The 12,672-nt window shown below is 35.0% G+C and overlaps 1 protein-coding gene across 6 annotated transcripts in view; it reads left to right on the top strand.

The window, feature by feature from the left end:
- The window catches only part of Pcdh11x (protocadherin 11 X-linked), a 630,344-nt gene that overhangs the window by 408,140 nt on the left and 209,532 nt on the right, over positions 1-12,672 (top strand). For all 6 annotated transcript variants that reach the window (XM_060375759.1, XM_060375757.1, XM_060375760.1 and 3 more), the window contains one exon: positions 8,886-9,084. In XM_060375759.1, coding sequence (XP_060231742.1) covers positions 8,886-9,084 — 199 coding nt within the window. The remainder of the gene's footprint in view (positions 1-8,885; positions 9,085-12,672) is intronic.

Raw genomic sequence — 12,672 nt, 5'->3', positions numbered from 1 at the left:
GCATGGGTTGACAATGAGAAAGCCCAGAGAAAGGATGATATAGAGTGTATTAGAATTAGAGTCAGGAGCAGTGCAATAACTATATGATAAGTTTGAAAACTTTGAGAGGAAGTTCTAATGAGCTCCTCAGAACATTGTACTCAAGAATTACCAAATGAGAATCACATGTTGGCATAACTTGCAGATTATTTGGTGCCAGATTAACCTTTTTAAAATGTCTCTTGCATCATATTACAGAAATGTAAAGATATTATTATTATATATAGTATGGAACTATAGTATTATGATGTATAGTGGTTTTTTGCCTGTGAATGCTCAGCTAAGTGTCACCAACATGAACATGTAATGAAACTTTGATGTGAACTACAAACAAAGCAAGTATACTTCAGGAGTGGCATCCCTTGTGATTTCTCTCGGATTCTAAAAGAACATAGCAAACTATAAAGAGCAGTCATCTATTCAGAAAAAAATTCAAAATTTATATCTATCAGCTAAAATCATTATTACAGTCAATACATTTGCTTTCATTTGTACACCATAGCTTTCTTGATGGGCTATAAAAATAGATTATTATATTACTCTAGTATTATTATATTATATAAATGTAACTGCACACTTATATGTTATATAATATAAATATTTTTCATATATATAAAAGAAAAACATATTTATATTTTCTTTGATAGACAAATAATATTTTCATAAAATGTGTAACAGCTGTATGTACTTTAGACAAAAAAATAGATACTTAATTTGAATATTCCTATATTAAGAATAGGAGCAGAAATTAACAATAGACAATAAAGATTAATTCATTGAAAAGTAAAGAGTATATCATGGGGCCAAAAAGATGGATTTGAGCAGCTAAGAGAATCAGAACTAGAGCCACTGCAGTGGACAAAGGAGCATGTCCTTTCCAAGTATGCCCAGTTGTCATATCACTGGGGGGCTCAGGTCACCACTGGCTATCAAAACTCATGATATGGAGCCACCACTGCTGCTGGTGTTACCATTCTTGCTGCTTGCCATGTTATGGGGAGGAGAGCACCAGGATGCAAGCTGCCTGGGGCTTCACACATGATTGCCACACCCAGTGTAAAGACAGGTGGCAGTGCCAAGGACAAGGTGGTATACAGCAGTCTGGAACTTATGCAGGTTCTACCCTCAGACAAGCTTCCTAAACTGGTCACCCTGACTCTGAACAACAAGATACCTCACATGAAGAATCCTTCATTTTCTAGGTTATGTATCCTTGAAAGACTTCCATGATCCATGCTGCCACCAGAAACCAAGTTAATGTTCAAGTACCATGTTGATGTCTGTGATCCAGGCTGCAGAGGGAAACCATATTGATGTCCACAATCAGCAGTTTATTGCATCCAGAAAATATGTTGTGGTCTGTGCTTCCCTTAGAGACCAGGTTCATATCTATGATCCAAGCTCCCTACAGAAACAATGTGGAAATTCATGATCAATACTTTTGCCGACTGGCTGCTATGGGCAGGGAAGCCTCTTTTGCAGTGCAAATATGATTGTGTAGCTATAATTGAAAACAAGAGACATTGAAGGCTTTTGTGACAACCACTCCCGCCAAAAAAAAAAAATAGTCCAGACAGGAAGTTGTTGAAGAGATCTCTTAAAATTTTTGATAAAGACGCTGAAGTGTAGCGTTTCACAGCTGATGGATTTGCACATGTAATAGGCAGTGTGGAAGGACTCAGTTTTCGTTAAGGAGCAGTCACTGTGAGTGATGAAGATCCATTGAGTATATGGGCAACACAAACAGGACTTGTTGGGTCTCTCTCTCTCTCTCTGTCTCTCTATCTCATGCATACATATATACATACATACATACACATAAAAATTTTCATGTAATTGGTGACATTTGTTGGACTGCTATAAATTACAAAGACAGAAAAATGTATATCCTACTATAAACTCTGAAAGTACAATTGAAGAACTGAAACACTCAAGAAGTGGTTGAACATTAGATTATTTTATTTTATTTCTTTTGATCAAACAATGCATCATGATCCAATGTTGAGATATTGTCATAACTTAAAAACAGAATAAGCAATACCTGTAATCACTGTGTCTGTTCTGTAGCTGGTTCTTCAAATATATGTGCATATATGGAAAGGTTTTAAGTGGAACAACTACTTTGTAAAAATGAAGTAGCCATGATGTATTTATATTTTTAAGTGCATTCCAGATGGCCAACAAAAGCAATGAAATTTAGTCCTTCAAGTTGATCCTTAAACACTCACTTATTCTCTCTCCTCTATACTTTTAAAATTGAATGAATGTTAACATGCATAGCCCCAAAACTACATATTCATTCTAGCACATTATTTGCAGTTTTATTTGTTTGTTTATTGTAAATTACAAACAAAAAATGAGAAAACACAATTTTATTAAAATTGTCTTGTTATTTTTAGTGTAGATAAAGAAGTCTTTATATAAAAAGTAATGTCCATAGCCAACATTCCTATCATTTTCCATAATGTTACAGGCTATTCAATGGGGAATTTAGTTCTGTTTATGAGAGATGACCGACTACTTAACCACAGATGTTAAGCTATCAAACTTCCTGTATTTATGCCAACAGTGTTTCTTTGTTTCAGTGTTCTATTATTTATTTTAACACTATAAAAGTTTAAATGAAAAAAACTGTACTTTAATATAATATAAAATTCTGAGTCATGATAAATGTTATCCTTCTGTCATATATAAATACTTGCATAGTAACAAAATTTAGGATTTTACATTTTTAATTTTATTTTTCTTTATTAATTACACTTTATTTACTTTGTATGCCCCCTGTATCTCTCCCTCCTCCCATCCCAATTCCTCCCTTCCTCCACCCTCTGCATGCATGCCCCTCACCAAGTCCACTGATGGGGAGGACTTCTTTTCCTTCCTTCTGACCCTAGTCAATTAGGTCTCATCAGGAGTGGCTGCATCGTCTTCTTCTGTGGCCTGGTAATGCTGCTTCCCCCTCAGGGGGAGGTAATTAAAGAGCAAGCCAATCAGTTCATGTCAGAGACAGTCCTTGTTCCTATTACAATGGAACCTACTTGGATACTGAACTGCCCTGGGCTACATCTGTGCAGGGGTCTTAGGTTATCTCCATGCATAGTCCTTTGTTGGAATATCAGTCTCAGAAAAGACCCCCGTGCTCAGATTTTTTGGTTCTGTTGCTCTCCTTATGGAGTTCCTGTCCTCTCCAGATCCTACTGTTTCCCAATTCTTTCCTACAATTCCCTGCATTCTGCCCAAAGGTTGCCCATAAGTCTCAGCATCTATATTGATAGTCTGCTTGGCAGAGCTTTTCAGAGGTCCTCTGTGTCAGGCTCCTGACTTCTTCCCTCTTTTCTCCTTCTTCTGATGTCTAGCCTCTTTGCCTTTCTGGATAGGAATTTTAGCAAGAGTCCTCCCTCTTGATTAGTTTATTTAGGTGTACAGATTTTAGTAGGTTTATCCTATATTATATGTCTATATGAGTGAGTATATACCGTGTGCATCTTTCTGCTTCTGGGATAGCTCACTCAGGATGATCTTTTCCAGATCCCACCATTTACCTGCAAATTTCAAGATTTCCTTGATTTTTGTTGCTGAGTAATATTCCATTGTTTAGATATAACACAATTTTGAGTTAATTTTGTATCCAGCCACTTTGCTGAAGGTGTTAATTAGCTGTAGGAGTTCCCTGGTAGAATTTTTGGGGTCACTCAGGTATACTATCATATCATCTGCAAACAGTGATACTTTGACTTCTTCCTTTCCAATTTGTATCCCCTTGATCTTCTTCAATTGTCTTATTGCTCTAGCTAGGACTTCAAGAACAATGTTGAAGAGATATGGAGAGAGTGGACAACCTTGCCTTGTCCCTGATTTCAATGGGAATGATTTAAGTTTCTCTCCATTGAGTTTGATGTTGGTTATAGGCTTGCTGTATATCGCCTTTACTATGTTCAGGTATGTGCCTTGTATCCCTGATCTCTCCAATACTTTAAACATGAATGGATGTTGGATTTTGTCAAATGCCTTTTCAGTATCTAAGGAGATGATCATGTGGTTTTTCTCCTTCAGTTTGTTTATGTGGTGGATCATCGAAAACTCAAAAGTATTTACCTTCTTCTTAGCACCTCATGAAACCTTCTCCAAAATAGACCACATAGTTGGTCACAAAGCAAGCCTCAACAGATACAAGAAGATTGAAATAATCCCTTGTATCCTGGCTGATCACTATGGAATAAAGCTGGACATCAATAAAAACAGAAATATCAAAAAACCTACACATACATGGAAACTGAACAACATGCTACTATAAGACAGCTGGGTCAGAGAAGTAATAAAGAAAGAAATTAAAGACTTCCTAGAATTCAATGAAAATGAAGGCACAACATACCCAAACTTATGGGACACTATGAAACAGTGCTAAGAGGAAAGTTCATAACACTAAGTGCCTTCAAAAAGAATTTTTCTAAATAGGAATTCACTATAAGAAAATAAACTGCTAGGCTTGTTGGAGCACCTCTGTAATTACAGCACTTTAGGAGGCAGAGACAGGTGGATTTCTGAGAGATTGCGAGGTATCTTGGTCTGCAATGCTATAAAGCGAATCCAGGATGAAACAAAACTACACAGAGAAACCTAGTCTCAAAAAAAAAAAAAAAACAGAAAAGGAAAGAAATCATAGTTTTGTGAAAATCTAGCTTATTTTATGTGTAGTAATATTGATCGTGCATGGAATATTATATTGACTTTAAGTTGCTAACAGTATATGGATTTTATGATGTAATGTTTTGTTTATTATTCAACCTACTTTCCAATGTTCTTAATTTATTAAAAGGCTGACAATTATATATCTTCATATGTTTGTTGTAAGGGACCATTAGGTTGCAGATGTTTTTTCCTCCATCCCCCATGGCTCTGTGGAAATAATTACACATAAGGCTCAATTATTATTTTACAAATACCTAGGCCATATAGCTAGGCTGTTCTCTGACTAGCTCATAACTTAAAATAACCCATTTATACTAATTTACATTCTGACATGTGGCTGCTAACCTGAGCTCAGGTACCATGTGTCCATATTCCTCACATAGTGCAATCTGGATTTTGTGAGCCTGGCTCTATCCCAGAATCCCTTCTGCCTGCAGGATTTCCCAACTATTTCCTGCCTCAGCCATAAACTATATATTTTCTTTTTTTTTAAGCTATACATTTTCAATTGACAAATTTTGCCTCCATACAATACACAAAAGATTTCTTCAAATTTATACTTGAAATAATATGTGCAAGTGAGTGAAGTTAAACCTAAAACTATAATGCTTCTAGTTTCTTCGTGATAAAATTGTATAAAATTGCTGTGCTTGATTGACGAATTTAGCATTCCGCATCAGGATTCTGCAAAACTATGTTTAACAAAGAAAATGATTTCCAAAGATTAAATAGAAATAAATTTTTATATGCATATTTTTATATTTATTACTGGAGAGGACAGGAGCTCCACAAGAAGAGCAACAGAACCAAAATATCTGGGCACAAGGGTCTTTTCTGAGACTGATACTCCACCCAAGGACCATTCCCTGCTCAGATGTAGCCCATGCCAGCTCAGTATATAAGTGAGGTCCCTATTAAGGGGAACCGGGACTGTCTCTGACATGAACTCAATGGAAGGCTCTTTGACCTACTCCGCTAGGGGGTTAGTGTCCTTGTGAAGCCACAGAGGAGGACAATGCAGCCAGTCCTGATGAGGTCCGAAAATCAAGTATTCATAGGTGTGTGGCTTTATTTCTGGGTCTTCTATTCGGTTCCATTGATCCTCCTTTCTGTGGAGAGGATAGGAGCTCCACAAGGACTAAATATATCTGGGCACAGGGGTCTTTTCTGAGATTGATACTCCACCAAAGATCAGGTATGGATATAACCTAGAACCTCTGTTCGAACGTAGCCTGTGGTAGCTCAGAAAGTAAGGGGAACAGAGACTACTTCTGAAAGGAACTCAATGGCACCCTCTTTGACTTCCCCATTCCCCAAGAGAGAAGCAGTCCTGCTAGGCCACAGAGGGGAACGTTGCAGTCAGTCCTGAAGATACCTAATAAAACAGTGTGTCCCTTAATATTTTTTTTCTCTTTATTCCTTTTGTAAAGCTATCCTCTCTTTCATGTGGTTTCTATCCCAATGTATGGCCATCTTGACAGTTTAAGTAGCAGGGCACTTAAAAAGGTCTGTAGACCTGTCCTTCGTTGAGAGTGGGGTGTTGAAGTCTCCCACTATTAATGTGTGGGAATCTATGTGTGGTTTCAGTTTTATTAATGCTTCTTTTACAAATGTGGGTGCTCTTGTATTTGGGGCATAGATGTTCAGAATTGTGACGTCTTCTTGGTGAAGTTTTTCTTTGATGAGTATGAAATAACCTTCCCTATCTCTGGTGATTAATTTTGGTTGAAAATCTGTTTTACTAGATATTAAAATGGCTACTCCTCTTTGCTTCTTGAGTCCATTTGCTTGGGAAACAGTCTTCCAGCCCTTTACTCTCAGGTAATGTCTATCTTTGTGACTTAGGTGTGTTTCTTGTATGCAACAGATTGTTGGGTCTTATTTATGCATCCATGCTGTTACTCTGTGTCTTTTTATTGGAGAATTGAGTCCATTGATGTTGAGAGAAATTAATGACCAGTGACTGATAGATCCTTTGATTTTGCTCTTGGTTTTGGTAGTCTGTTTGTGTGCTCGGCAACTTTTAGTTTTGCTGACGTGAAGTTATTTGTTTCCTGTGTTTTCCTGAATGTAATTAGTTTTCCTGGGTTGAATTTTTCCTTCTGCCATCTTCTGTAACATTTGTTTGTGTGTAGGTATTGTTGAAATTTGTTTTTGTCATTGAAAATCTTGTTTTCTCCATCTATGATGACTGAGAGTTTTGTTGGATATAGTAGCCTGGGCTGACATCTGTGTTCTCTTAGGGTCTGCATAATATCTGTTCAGGCTCTTTTGGCTTTCATAGTCTCTGTTGAGAAGTCAGGTGTTATTCTGATGGGTTTACCATTATATGTACTTGGTCTTTTTCCCTTGCAGCATTTAGTATTCTTTCTTTGTTCTGTATACTTACTGTTTTGATTATTATGTGGCAGGAAGATTTTTTTTTTCTGGTCTAATTTATTAGATGTTCTGTAGGCCTCTTTTATTCTTATAGGCCTCTCCTTTAAATTGTTTTTTTTTTTTCCATGATTTTGTTGAAAATATTTTCTGGCCCTTGGAGGAGGAAATCATCTTTTTCCTTTATTCCTATAATTCTTTGGTTTTGCCTTTTCATGTTGTCTTGGATTTCTTGGATGGTCTGTATCGAGAATTTTTTTGGATTTAACATTTTCTTTTTTTAATTTATTTTATTTTTTATTATTAGTTACATTTTATTAACTCTGTATCCCAGCTGTATCTGCTCTCTCATCCCTCCCAAACCCTCCCTCATCTCCTCCCAACATTTTCTTTGACAGATACATCGATTTCTTCCATTGTATCTTCCACTCCTGAGATTCCTTTTTCCATCTCTTTTAGTCTATTGGTTATGCTTACCTCTGTAGTTTTTGTTTTCTTCCCTAAGTGCTTCCTCTCCATGATTTCTTCCATTTGTGTTTTCTTTAATGTTTTCAATTCTATCTTCGTATCTTGAGATTTTTTTTTTGATTGCTTTCACCTGTCTCACTGTTATTTTACTGTTTTTCCTTTAGTTCCTTCAGCTGTTTATTTGAACATTGCTCTGTTTCTTTTATTTCTTTCAGTGATTTATTTCCTCTCTAAAGGCCACAAACTGTTTGGCTGCATCTTCTCATATTTCTTTACAGATGGCCATAATCTGTTTGTCTTTATCTTCCTCCATTCTGTTAACTGAGGAATGGATACAGAAATTGTGGTATATTTACACAATGGAATACTGTGGTGCTATTAAAAACAAGGAAATCATGACATTTGCAGGCAAATGGTGGGAACTAGAAAAGATCATCCTGAGTAAGGTATCCCAGAAGCAGAAAGACACACATGGTATATACTCACTTATAAGTGGATATTAGACATACAATATAGGCTAAACATACTAAAATCTATATACCTACAGAAGCTAAGGAGGAGGACCCTGTGTAAGATGATCACTCCTCATGCCCAAAGGCAAAGGGGACATCTAAAGAGGGAGAAAATAGGAAACAGGACATGAGCCTACCACAGAGGGCCTCTGAAAAACTCTACCCAGCAGTATATCAAAGCAGATGCTGAGACTCATTGCCAAACTTTAGGCAGAGTGCAGGGAATCTTATGAAAAAAGGGGGGAGATAGAAAGATCTAAAGATGACAGGATCTCCAAAAGGAGAGCAACAGAACCAGGAAATCGGTTCCAGGGGTCTTTTCTGAGACTGATACTCTAACCAAGGACCATGCATGGTGATAACCTAGAACCCCCTGCACAGATGTAGCCCATGGCAGCTCAGTCTCCGAGTGGTTCCCTAGTAATGGGAAGAGGGACTTGTCTCTGATATGAAATCAGTAGCTGTCTCTTTGATCACCTCCCAATTGTGGGGGAGCAGCCTTACAAGGCTACAGAGGAAGACAATGTAGCCAGTCCTTATGAAACCAGATAGGCTAGGGTCAGATGGAAAGGGAGGAGGACTTCCCCTATCTGTTTAGAAATATAATAGAGGCAACTCAGGTGCCAGGTGAAACTGGTTTAACATAATAGATATGCCTTTTCATAAATTCCTGAAATTGTTCACACAGCAAGATAATTTTATGTGGGTTTACCAGACACCTGAAATAATGTTTTGTAAATTGGATCCACTAAGAAATTGTTCATAATATTACTGAAACTTTACAATCTTTTTTCCTTTCAGTCTCAGCGGCGTGTTACATTTCACCTTCCAGAAGGCTCTCAGGAAAGCATCAGTGATGGTGGATTGGGAGACCATGATTCAGGCAGCCTTCCCAGCCTATCCCATGCCCTACCTCTTGGCTATCCTCAGGAAGAGTACTTTGATCATGCTGCACCAAACAACCGCACTGAAGGAGATGGCAACTCTGATCCTGAATCTAGTAAGTGATTCTTTCCTAGTTCCTTATTAGAAATAGATTAATTGTGTTTTCAAATCACATTTTTATAACTCTAGTTATATTGGTCAAATAATTTTGCTGCTGTGACCAATAGCATATTTTTTAGAGGTAAATCTATTTAATGAATGACATATATAGAGCATATGATAATATTTTAAATATAGGATTGCCAATACTCTAAATAAAATTTACTATGAAAGTTATAACAGTCATTTTTTAGGCACATGGAGGAATTTTCAATTTTGCATACCTTTATATACAGTCTTTCTTTACACAGTGATAAGCAATTACATTATTTTACTATATCATTTATTATTCCTTTGTATTATAATAAAGCTAAAATAATTTCCATGTAATTCAGGAAAATTAAGAATTCTTGCTCCTATTTAAAAAAATAATAATAATTTAAAAAAGAATTCTGGCTCCAGTTGAGGAAAAATTAGTCTGAGGACCTCAATGATGCACTATCATCACATTCTTTTTTCATATCATTGTTTAAAAGTCTTACTGTTATTCAAGAAGCTGTTTAAAATTGATACCTACTGGGATAGGAAAAATTTGTTATACCCTGTAAAACAGACTCCATATATCAACCATGCTCCAGGGTAGGCTCTATGACTAGAAATAGTTAGGCAGCACAAAACTAACTCCATGTCTTTTATTCTTTGTTTGTTTGGTTTTTTGCCTGTGTGTGTGTGTGTGTGTGTGATTTTGTTTTGTTTCTGTATGTTGATTTTTTTTTTGCTTTGAGTTTTTTTTTTTATTTAAAGGAAAGAAAGATATATAAAATGGTATTGAGTGGGTAAGTAAGTAGCTAAGCAAGTTCTTGAAGGAGCTCTGGGAGAGTAAAGAATATTATAAAATATATTGCTATTTTGTTAACCAATATACTATAAAACAAATTGTAAACAAAGAGATTTTGCATTTGATTCTACACATAAAAGACTCTAAAGGTAGGTGCTTTTGAAAACCCTTGAGATACTGATTTTTTAAAGAATCATGTTGACATTAAAGATAAAAATTTTAACAGTAAGACTATTTTTTAACATATAAAAAGCATTGTAAGTTTGGAAAACACAAAATTCAATAATTTATATTAAGAAATATATACACTATAAATGTAATAGAAATCTATAATAATGTATATTTAATAAATTTATCAAATTCCCATAATTTATGTATAGATATATGCATAATTACATAGATGTACATAAATTTAAATTTTGCTCCAGATTCAAGTTTTATGCAGTTAATATTGATACAAACAATTATAAACAAATAAAAATAACTGATATGAACACATTAAGTAAACTGATATGAACTGTAAGTTTTTAAAAATCACTTAAGTATTACAAATAATATGGATGTAGAATCTTTAATGTATGTGCTTTAAAATAAATACTAATCACATTTTATTTATTTATACTTTATCTTTTTAAAGATAATTTTTTACTTTACATTCTTATGTGTAAATATGTATATATATATATATATATATATATAGAGAGAGAGAGAGAGAGAGAGAGAGAGAGAGAGAGATAGATATAGATATATACAGGCAACATGTGTGCAAATTGCCACAGAGGACAGAAGAGAGATCGTATACCCTGGAATTAAAACATCAGGTGCTTGTGAGTTTCTGACATGGGTGCTAGAAATAAACCAGGGTATTGAAGGGGATACTGAGACACATAGCTAAACTTTGGGAAGAGTTCAGGAAACCTTATGGAAGAAGAGGGAGATAGAAAGTCCTGGAGGAGGCAGGAGCTCCACAAGGAAAACAGAGCCAAAATAATAAATATTAACAAATTAAAAATCTAGAAATCATTCTTTTTATTCAGAAAACAAGTTTAGTGAAACATCGTGTGTCATACAATCAGGTATTTAAAAGTTATTTCATATAAGGGTTACCTAGTACAGAGGTCTTACATTTCTGTGTGTTTTGGGCAACAAACTGCATTCTACCAATATCACATTATGTGTACCATTTTCATGTTCTTTGAGATTAGGTAAACAAAATAAAATCAAACAGAACATCCGTCCAAAAATGGCATTTTAAATGGCTTTGGGTGGAAGTACATACTTTATCAAATAGCAAATGGATTTTGAAGGAATGTTCTGAAAATGCATTCATAGAAACAGACAACATTTGGCCCTGGGAAAACATATAGTATGAATAAGTGACAGTGAATTTTATATATTTGTCTAGAGATTTTAAGAAAATTGACACTAAGAAATACATATATATGACCTTTTGTCCGTATCTGTGCTTCACTGGTTGAAATGTTTTGAATATAACATTTAAAATATTTTCTACCTTACTTTTAAAAAACTATGTCCTGGTATTTTATTTTGCACTGATCTTGAGATTGGTGGAAATATTAGTTTATGCTACATTAAACATAAGAGATTTATTAAAACTACTTGCATATGAAGCAGTATAGATGGATTTTCAGCCTCATAATGAATGTAATTTTACCATTAAGTTTAAATCACTGTACTGGCATATCATAAATTGGCTGGTTATGATTAATATTAATGTTCCCTTGGAACTAATATATTGAAATATTCCTAAAGAGACTAAAACTGCTCTGTAGTTTACTAGACCACTTATGTTCATGGTATTTTTCCAAAGGTTAAGGAGAAAAACAGTGCCAGTAATAGAATCAGATGTTAGGGTTGTCTTAGATTTCATGAGTGTCAAAACAACCTGAGCTAAATGAAACCCTACGTATGAAAAATGAAGAACGATATATCGTAGTTTAAAAAATATCTCTGACAAAAATTTATTTACTATTTTTTTCCTTTACTCATACCTTGTGCATCTACTAATAGAGAAAAATATATGAAGTGTCAAGGCAATATATGCATATATATGTTCTACATTTAAACTAAATACATTTTGTCCTTAAAAATATATGTCCGCTATACATCTTAAGTTATCACATCTGTTGGCATTCATTTTTCTTTCACTAAATGGTTTTCCTCAGCACTCTAATATAGTACTAATTAATTCACAGAAAAGAAATAATTAATCTTTCCTTTACATACATTTTGATTGATCTTCTATTATAACCTAATTAATTGGTGTAAGAAATGAGAGACTGATTAGAGTGACTAGAATACTTTTTAGAGATCTGTAAAACTTGTCTTGATTGGCTAAAACTCTGGAATTGACTATGACAAAAGTAATTATCCTTTGAATATTTCATTATTTGCACATCTAATTCTAAAGATTAACTGGTCAAGTAAACAAATAAATAAATAAGCAAACTGTATGAAAACTTAAAAAGATCCTTTAGTAATATATCACTAAAATATACCTCTGTCTTTTAAAAAAAATAATTATTTAAAAATTTTCTCAGTTTGTATCCAGGTTGTAATACCCTCCCTCATCTCCTTCTGCTAAGACCCTCCCTTGCTCTTCCTCCTCTATGCTTCCTTAGTCCACTGATAGGGGAAGTCCTCTTCCCCTACTGTCTGATCCTAACCTATCAGGTCCCATCAGGACTGCATGGATCCTCTTCCTCTGTGGGCTGGCTAGGTTACCCCACCAGGGAAAAGTAATCA

This window comes from Meriones unguiculatus, chromosome X (genome assembly GCF_030254825.1).
Source record: "Meriones unguiculatus strain TT.TT164.6M chromosome X, Bangor_MerUng_6.1, whole genome shotgun sequence".
In the NCBI taxonomy this organism is placed as follows: Eukaryota; Metazoa; Chordata; class Mammalia; order Rodentia; family Muridae; genus Meriones; species Meriones unguiculatus.
The sequence above is the reverse complement of the archived record's forward strand: the minus strand, read 5'-3'. Positions and strand labels throughout refer to the sequence as shown.